This window comes from Callorhinus ursinus, unplaced genomic scaffold (assembly GCF_003265705.2).
Source record: "Callorhinus ursinus isolate GAN/ISIS: 27379988/994484 unplaced genomic scaffold, GSC_fseal_2.0 scaffold26, whole genome shotgun sequence".
NCBI lineage: Eukaryota > Metazoa > Chordata > Mammalia > Carnivora > Otariidae > Callorhinus > Callorhinus ursinus.
This window is the reverse complement of record NW_027397088.1, coordinates 24,682,763-24,691,879: the sequence shown is the minus strand read 5'-3', so window position 1 is coordinate 24,691,879 and position 9,117 is coordinate 24,682,763. Positions and strand designations below refer to the sequence as shown.

Here is a 9,117-nt window from a genome sequence, read left to right as displayed (position 1 = left end):
CCCGCCCCGCGCCCCGCAGGACGCAGCCCCGAGAGCGGCGGGAGCGGGCGCAGCAGTCGTGATGCCTGGCTCGGCTCTGGACACCTTCCATTCGTGGACGAAAAGCCAAGCCGCTTCCCCCGACCCCACAAGCCAGCCAGCAGCAGTGCCCTGTGCCAGCAAAGGGCCGCAGCCACGGCGCTCCACGGCGGTGGCCCTGTCCTTCCCACCTGCCCTCCTGCTCATCACTGCCGAGCCTGGGGCTGAAAAGTCAGCGGGAAAAACTACCTACTCTGTGCTTTATCTTTATTTTGTGAAGAGACAGTATACACTTGCCACTCTCTCCGGTCTCCATAAAAAGCGCTTTATTAAACAATCTAGGATTGACGCCCTCCCCCCGCCCCCCCCCCAGCTCTCTGGACTTGATCACAAAGGAGGACGTTGAGGCTGAGTCGCGGGCATGGGGGTGGGGAAGCTTGCTGGTTCCCCTGATTGCCGCCTGCATGCAGTTAATGGACCAGCACATCCTGGACTTGTCCTTGGGAGGGACTTGTTAGCTAATCAGTGTCCCTTCTCTGCATGGGATTGAGATGAAAGCTACAAGCGGGGCTGTGGCCAGTTAGGCGGCTCTGAGCCCCTGGGGCTCCTGATTGAAGGAACTGGCCCAGCTTCTGCAGTGGGGCCCTCCTCCCTCCACCTCTCCCAGTATGATCTCCTTGCAGACGGAGAGCTGGAGGAGCCTGGCTTCTGCTTGCTTAGAAGTGCAGTTAATGCTAAGCAAGAGAGGGTTTTTCTTTTCCCCTGGCAGTAGACAGGTGCCCTTTTCCTATCAGTGGAGTGGTGCAGGCTTTGGGACTTACATGCATACGCACTTTCCCGTCACTCTTAATGCTTCCTTCCCCGCTTCCCAGGGCTCTGGACTAGGAATCAGGAGACAGGCTCTTCCCCTTGTCGGGTGGTGTTTGTGTCGATGGACTGCCTGGGTCACAAACTGTGATCTTGAGTAAGTTACTCAACTTCTCTGAGCTTTAAATTCCTTTTTTTTTTTAAGATTTTATTTATGGGGCCCCTGGGTGGATCAGTTGGTTAAGTGTCTACCTTCAGCTCAGGCCACGATCTCAGTGTCCGGGGATCGAGCCCCACATCAGGCTCTCTGCTCTCCCTCTGTGCTTCCCTCAGCGAGTCTGCTTCTCCCTCTCTCTCTATTTATTTGAGAGAGAGAGTGGAGGGGGTATCAGAGAGAGAGGGACAAGCAGACTCCACATTGAACTTGGAGCCAAAACATGGGGGCTCGATCTCAGGACCCCGCGATCATGACCTGAGCCGAAACCAACAGTCGGACGCTCGACGGCCTGAGCCACCCAGGCGCCCCAAATTCCTTATTTTCAAATGAGGGTGATAATGCTACCTCCTTCCCCGGGATGCTCTGGGCATGGTGTACGGAGTAAAGCATGCGAAGTGCCTGACATGTAGCCAAAGCCCAAATAATGTTCAGTATTCTTACTGTCACCTCCCTCTTACTTATCAGAAGGCCCCTAACTATTATTCTCTTCCTCCATTTCTCCACCTGCACGCCATGAACAATAGTGCATTTGGAAGCATTTCACAAATGCCAGAAACTTCTGAGGACGAAGCGCATGCTGTTGGCACATGCCTTTGAGGGGAACAAGCAAAGTGAGGGGCAGGGAAGCCAGGGTAGCGCTCCGCGGGCAGCAGCTCTCGGTGAAAGTGGGAAGGACGCCACGGGACGGGAAGAAAGAAAATGGGCAAACCCGAGCTAAAGCCGTTAAGGCCCCTCAAACCAATACCAGCGGCTCTGAAAGGTTCCCAGGAGACCTCAGCTCTCCCGGGGCGGCTCCCAGGTGGGCCGGCTCTGGGTAATGCTGGCCCCGGCGCGGTTTCCAAGGAGACGGGACATTCACAGCCTGGCGCTGGGCAGATGGCAGATGTGTAAATATTTGTTGATGAAGAGATCACAGCCCGTTTCTTCTGGAGTGGTAAGGAGAGGGGGCAGCGGCACTGGGGAGAACTGGAGGGGGAGATCCTGGATGTTTCCAAAACCCAATTTATGCAGCTTCTGCTAATGGAAAACTAGTTTGCTCTCCTAAACAAGCTGCAAGGGCCGACCTTCTCCCCAGAGGGCATCCTTTCTTCGGCCAGGAAATGCCAAGAGCGAGCTCTTCTGCTCTCCCACACCCTCCTGCGGAAAAGAGCGGGATGCTGTGTCTGCAGGGGAGGGGACCTGGGTGTGCAGTCCCAGGGGGTCTTAGAGTGGCCACCACACCTATTGATATGAACTATACGTAGGGTCCATTAAATAACCTCAACATCACTACTTCAAATTGAAATATTTTGAATTCATTTTGTTCAAAGTTGATGCAGACTGGCTCACCAGAAAGCCATCTCTGAGTTAGACATCATTGTGGAAGAGCGTTATTGGGATGAGCTCTTGGATCAACACTGACAGGAAGGAAGGAAGGAATCGAGATTGGGCAGAGGGCGAAGTTGAGCTACGATGCTCTGGAGAGTTTTGGATGTGGGGTGACCTTCCACAGCTGTCCTGGTTTGGGGTCAAGGACTGAGACCTTGACACTCTTGCACTGACCAGCCCCAGGGGCAGGGGTCTGACCTGGAGCAAGGTGACCTGTGGCAGCCAAAGCAGTAAATCTGTTATTCCTAAACCGAGATCCGGTGGTGCCTCCCAGCACCCACCACAATGGGGGAGCATAAATTAATAGGAAACAATATTATCGGGGAAAAAGCACCCTCTCGTATCCAAATAGCCACGCTGCCCCCCGTCATTACTGCCTATTCCCTTGACACGCAGAGAGCTCTCATTATGTGAAATGACGTCATCTGTTTACTAGTTTATTTCTTGTCTCTTTTTTTAGACTGTTGGTTCCCTGAGTTCAAAGCTTCATGAGTCAGAGGATAGAAACTTTGTCTTAGCAGACAGACCAGCACGCAGACCATTTCCTGACACATAATAGCTGCTCAACAAACGCAGACCCTGTTAAGGGAACGAGACACCGTAACGGGTGGCGAGAAGCCGGGCTGGTGTTGCAGATGTTGTCAGGAGTCAGGGAAGGAGGAGGGAATGTGCTGTGCGGCCAGATTCCGGGGCTGACGACTGGGGACCCAGCGACGCGGCTGCACTTGGACATGCTCTGTGTGATGCTGTCTCTGGGAGCCCCGCAGGATTCTTCTTCCAGGTGCCACTGGGGAAGAGACAGAGGCAAGGCGCACGTCGATCCTTCCTCCTCCTTCTACAAGGCACCTCGCCGTGGTAGCGCTGGCCCAGCCTTGCCGGCCACCCAAGGGGCCACCTGCACGGCCCTCCTTCCCGCGGAACACTGGGAATGTCAGGAGCCACGTGCTGGCGGCGGGAGATTTGCAGGAACCCCATGTGGCGCTCGGGGTTCTTGCTGCTTGTCATCATGGCTGTCAGTGCGGGTCCTTTCACCGCAGTGCCGACGAGAGGGAGGCTGCCGGCCATCAGAGCCGTCTGCACATCCCTTCCTCCGCCTCAGGGCCTCGCTTTGCTTGCCTCCCACCAGCGGCTGGCGAGCTAACTTCTGGCCAGGGGCTCGATGAAATAAACTCGGGTTTAGTGAGGTGGAAGGTTCTTTGGCTCGCCCTTTCCAGGAAGAACCAGTCTAATTAACATGTTCGTGCTCCCGGGACTTGGGTAATCGCCTCCTCCCTCTTTCAGCTGACCTCATTAGTGACACAGACTTTTTTATTTTTAAAGCTGTTCCATGGTCAGAGGGTCTTACGGAGCCTCTTCGGGACCCGCCGTTAGCACAGCCATCCTCCCAGAACGGGCACTCCTGTAGCAACAGGACTGAAGCGATCGCTTTTCCTGCTCGGACAGGCTCAAGCCGGCCAAGCCCAAAGTCCCCTTGGGGCCAGCCCCTTCCGGACCAGGAGACTGCCCTCAGACCCGAGGGCACTCGGGGTGCCGGTTTCCACCCCTCTGCTCCTCTCCTCAGCCTCAGAACCCCCCCGGGACCCACAAATCCAGGCAAGCTGAGCCCCTTTCTCTCTAGCCCAGCAGGAGGATGAGGGGTGTCGGGGGGTGGGTGGGAAGAGGCCAGGGCGCTGGGAAGATGCCCGAAGGCGTATTTCCATGAGAACATTCGGCTGTGTAGGAGAGCCCAAGATGTTCTCCTCAGAGGTTGGAGGCAGACCTTCTCCCCAGAGTGTACCGCGCCTCCAGCCAGGAATCCTCTGGGGCCTTTATTTTCTGTAATTCCCAGGCTTTGACATCTGGTTCCTTGCTGAGACTGGAGGGACCGCCCCTCCCAGGGCTAGCTAGCTCCTGGAGATTGTACACGTACCTCACCTGGGAGTGTGCAAACGAGCCCATCCCGCGCCCACTCACCTGCCACGTCCTCTGCGGGCGCCCACACTCTGCGCCCCTCCGGCCCGGCTCTCATCGCTCCTGGGCCAGCTACCAGTCGACTCAGGACAGCCACAGTACTCCAGAACCCGCGAAAACGAGTCAAACTAGCCAATCCTAAGCCTCCTCACCATGCCTGGTCTCTTCCTTCTCGTGGAAATCCCAGTACAGGCTCTTGGCCATGTCCTCCCCTTGCTGCTTCTGCCTCCTGACCGAGCCCAGCGCTTCCCGTGGGGCCTTGTGTGACATGGTGGGTTTCCCCCCGGGGGGTAACCAACTACCTTGACGATGGCGGGCGTCTCCAGATCTGTAGACCTCATCGTGCCTGAGTAATAGTCAAACCTACTATTCAGCCGTAAAAAAGAGTAAAATGTTGCCATTTGCCACGAGTGGATTTGATGGCGTTATGCTGAGTGACATGTCCGCTGAAGACAAATACCGTGTGATCTCACCTACGTGTGGAATCAAAGAAACAAAAACCAACCGACCAAGCCGAAAACCCAGGCTCTTAGACACAGGGGGTGGAGGGTGAGCAAAATGGGTGACTCAGGTCAAAAGGCACAAACTTCCAGTTATAAAATAAACGAGTCCCGGGAGCGCCATGTACAACATGGTGATTGTGGTTAATGATACTGTATTGCAAATTAATTTACAGTTTTTAAGAGAGTAGATCTTGAAAGTCCTCATCACAAGAAAAAAAAATCTTTTGTGACTATAGGGACAGATGTGAACTAGACTTACTGTGTGTGTATCATTTTGCAATATATGCCATTATAAATCATGTTGTACACCTGAAGCTAATATAATCTTCTAAGTCAATTATGCCCCCATTAAGAAAACCCCACATCCTACGTCGGTCTCCTAGGCTCTCTCTTGGAAGACCAAGCCCTCCTGCTGTTCACCTTGATGGAGGAAAACCATCCGGCTTCTCGCTTCTGACCAGAGCTGCGCCCAGCCGCCCTGTGTCCACGTCGGCCTCAAAGACGATGCTTTTACACTGCCGTTTGAGCTCCTGTTCCAACTCTTAGAACTACTTGTGCCTCACAAATAAATTTGATTTTTAAATGTTAGGCACTTCCTGGACCCAACGAGAAAGATTTTTCGGGGGCACCCATGGTTTAGGAAGACAGAAAAGAGCTTCGAAGACAACAGGAGGGAATCTGTGCCCAGAAGAGCCACTTCCTTTTCATTTCCAGAAGTGTCTGCCCTGCCCCGTGGGGCCTGGGGCAGCTCATAGAGCCAGTCTCTCACCTTGCTTGAAACTTCATTCTTCTCTGGAAGTCTTATGAGGTCTAGTGACCCCTTCTCAGAAAACAGATTTTATATAAATACAATTTTCTATAATTGTACATAAATAAAATAGGATATGGAATATTAGAAAGAAAAGTTAACTACCCTGAAATTCAAGTAGTAAAAATTAAAAAAAAATTTTGATTTAGAAGTGGTAGGCACTGAGGCCCCCTTCAAGATACTCCGGATGGGGTACAGTGCTTTGCTCCTGCAGGTGTGTCTCCCCGTCCTCATAAACCAGGGGTCAATGATTCTCCTCCTGAATTTTCAGTGACCAGTTTTTAGTTGCACTTTGACTCCTCTCCAACCCCTGACCCACGCCTGACAATTGCCGGCCGAGGCCACGTGCGAAGTAGACAAGTGACCATTGTGAAATTTAGGAAAAGTAACATTGGAAGGTCAGCCTGCATGATGTAGCCACCTGTGCCCCAAACAAGCAGAGGTGACTCCTGGATTATTCGGCCCCAGCCTGGCATCCCTGGGATGCGCTGTGAATTAGCCTCCTCCTTTGTTCTGGGCTTGTACACGGCACAAGCAGGAAAATCATCACTGTAATTTAGCTTAATGGGAAGACTCCCAGACCCCTCCCAGCAGCCATTCTACTTCTGTCTTGGAATTTTCTGGGAGGCTGGCGCCCCCCCCCCCGCCCCGCCCCCCGCCATGCTCAGGCCTCCTGCCATCTGGCCAGACCAGATGACCACAAGCCAATCCTAACTTTAAAATGTAACCATAGGGGGCGCCTGGACGGCGCAGTCGGTAAAGCGTCCAACTCTTGGTTTCAGCTCAGGTCATGATCTCAGGGTCATGAGATCGAGCCCCCATCGGGCTCCACGCTCAGCGGGAGATCTGCTTGAGATTCTCTCTTCTGCTCCCTCTGCCCCTCCTGTTGTCTAAATCTTTTTTTAAAAAAAGTAACCAGAGAAGATCAAAATTCCACTTGTAAAACCATTTTATTGGTATAAATATACATATGAATAAAATACCTCAGCCTGTGAGTATTTATGAAATGTCTTAAAAAGAGTAGTGTTTTGATTTTTTTACAGGTGTCAAAGTATTCTTTCTTCAAATCATACATTAAAAGCTAATATGCAGACAGAAAATTAAAGGCCTTTGAAAATCACGAATACTCATAAAATTTCATTCCAATCAACTATGTACATTGACCCGGGCACATGGCAGCATCAGCCGTGGGCCTCTTTCACTCTGTTCTTCACTGTGCTTACTGATGGTCCTACAAAGGTCACCGACCAAATTTAAATGTACAATTCCACATCAGGAAGGAAGAAGTTCCCCATGGGAGAATGTAAAAACCATAGCCGAGATCTAATATATATAATTTATACAAATTATTTATTAGTGTGCTCTGTTAATATACTTACAATGTGCAATTGCATACATCAAGAATAAATCGCTCTATCAAGTCAAGTGCAGATGTGACACGGGTACCCACAGTGGAGCCCCACGGTCAGCCGATGGTATTACGTGTGTGAGTTACGTGTTCAGTTGCTTTGTTCACCTCCCAAAACTCATCTTGCAGGGCAAACTGTAGCTGCCTCAGAGAAAATTCAAGTAGGACACATGGAGAGTCGCTGGCATTCACTGAAGGCATAGAAGGAATGCTTCAAACTCAAATGCCCAGGGTGGGGAGAAGACCAAACAGTGTGTTTGGAATCCCCCCACCCCAAAAATGGGTCTGTTTCTGTTTTCAAAAAATAAGTAAAGAAAGAAGGAGAAAGAAAAGAAAAAAGCACCAAGAGAAGAGCACTGGAAGTTGGAAGAGGTGTTGCCCTTGGTTCCTCTCTAATGGCTAACGGAGCACCCTGTGCCGTCTGCACGGGGGACCTTTACACAAAAATAAACTCTTTTTCTGCTTCTTCCCCAGAGTCGCTGGACTTGCTGCCTTGGTGGCCATCTTTACTGGAGGACCATTGCTTCTGTTCTTGATATTCCTGGGCCTGCTGGCCCCAGCTCTTCCTCGAAACTGAAAGAGAAAGGGAAGGATGTCATTATAGTCGATGAACAAGGGATAGTCAATGGCCTGACCATTAACGGGGTGAGATGCAGGGGCCCCGAGAGGCGGGAGGGCTCAGGAGAACCTTATGCATAAATAACTCACCAGCTACGTGTAGAGACTCGAGACAAAAATTAAAAACAAACCAACAAAACCAGAAACAAATCAAAATGAGAAAACATACAAACCCCAGTCTAGCAATGATGGTACAGTAATTGCCCAAACTGAGCCTTTGGCACGTGTCATGTCAGGCACGCTCTGCTCTATGATCGCTACTCCTCACAACTACCCGGGAAGGCAGGTTTTGTAAACTTGGAATCCAGGTTTAAACTGGATCTCTCTCTTGGGGAGCCTGGAGGGCTCAGTCAGTTGAGCATCTGACTCTTGGTTTTGGCTCAGGTCATCATCTCAGGGTCCTGAGATCGAGCCCCGAGTCAGGCTCCGTGCTCAGTGCGGAGTCTGCTGGAGATTCTCTCTCTGCCCCCGTGCACATGCACTCTCTCTGAAATAAATCCATAAAATCTTAAAAAAAATAAAATAGAACAAAAGGAATCTCTCTCTTCAAAGACCCTGTTCTTTACAACTAGAGCAGAGCTTCACTGGTACCATATACCTCAAGGCTATTAAGGGTTATTACATATTACTCACCAAGCCTATAGTATAGACACCACTTAAGCTAAAAATACCAAATCCCACACTTTGTATGGCTTGAAAGAAGACAAAAGCTACCTCATCACTCAAAAGGTCAAATGATCCAACCAGGAACACAGTCCTGGAGAGAGACAGGATTTATCTGATGCTTCTCATCAGCCTGATGTTAGCATTATGCTAAAAACTCATCTTGCCAGGAACTAGCTATTTAAATGCTTAACCCACTAAATAGTGTTTTTCAGGAAGTAAAAGCTCCTGAAACCTAATAGTCAAAACACAACATGATAAAGTACTTCCCTTGCCAATCTGGTTGTCAGAGCCAGATTCTGATCTTAGACAATAAAAAAATTGAATTTCATTAATTACATTAAAATGAAATTATCTAGTGTTCTGAAAAGGATAAGCATTTCAAATTTCATCATAAAAATCAGTAATTTTTTTTTAAAGATTTTATTTGTCAGAGAGAAAGCAAGAAGGAGCACAAGTAGGGGGAGCAGCAGGGAGAGGGAGAAGCAGGCTTCTCGCTGAGCAGGGAACTCATGGGGCTCGATCCCAGGACCCTGGGATCATGACCTGAGCTGAAGGCAAAACCGACTGAGCCACCCAGGCATCCCACAAATAAGTAATTTTTTTAAATTTCACCTCTTTTTACCCAACACCTTTGAGCAAATTCTCAGATGGAAAAGTGATGAATAAATATCACAACTGATTTTATTTTTTAGCTTGAATCGTGTAAAAAAAAAAACGTTCTTTGAAAGTTGTCAACAAATCAGGTTTGGGGGAA

At 50.2% G+C, this 9,117-nt stretch overlaps 1 protein-coding gene across 1 annotated transcript in view; it reads right to left on the bottom strand.

The window, feature by feature from the left end:
* Positions 1-6,602: 6,602 nt before the first annotated feature.
* The window catches only part of CARMIL1 (capping protein regulator and myosin 1 linker 1), a 318,183-nt gene continuing 315,668 nt past the window's right edge, over positions 6,603-9,117 (bottom strand). The window contains exon 39 of the mRNA XM_025890957.2: positions 6,603-7,652. Coding sequence (XP_025746742.1) covers positions 7,516-7,652 — 137 coding nt within the window. The 3' untranslated portion in view covers positions 6,603-7,515. The remainder of the gene's footprint in view (positions 7,653-9,117) is intronic.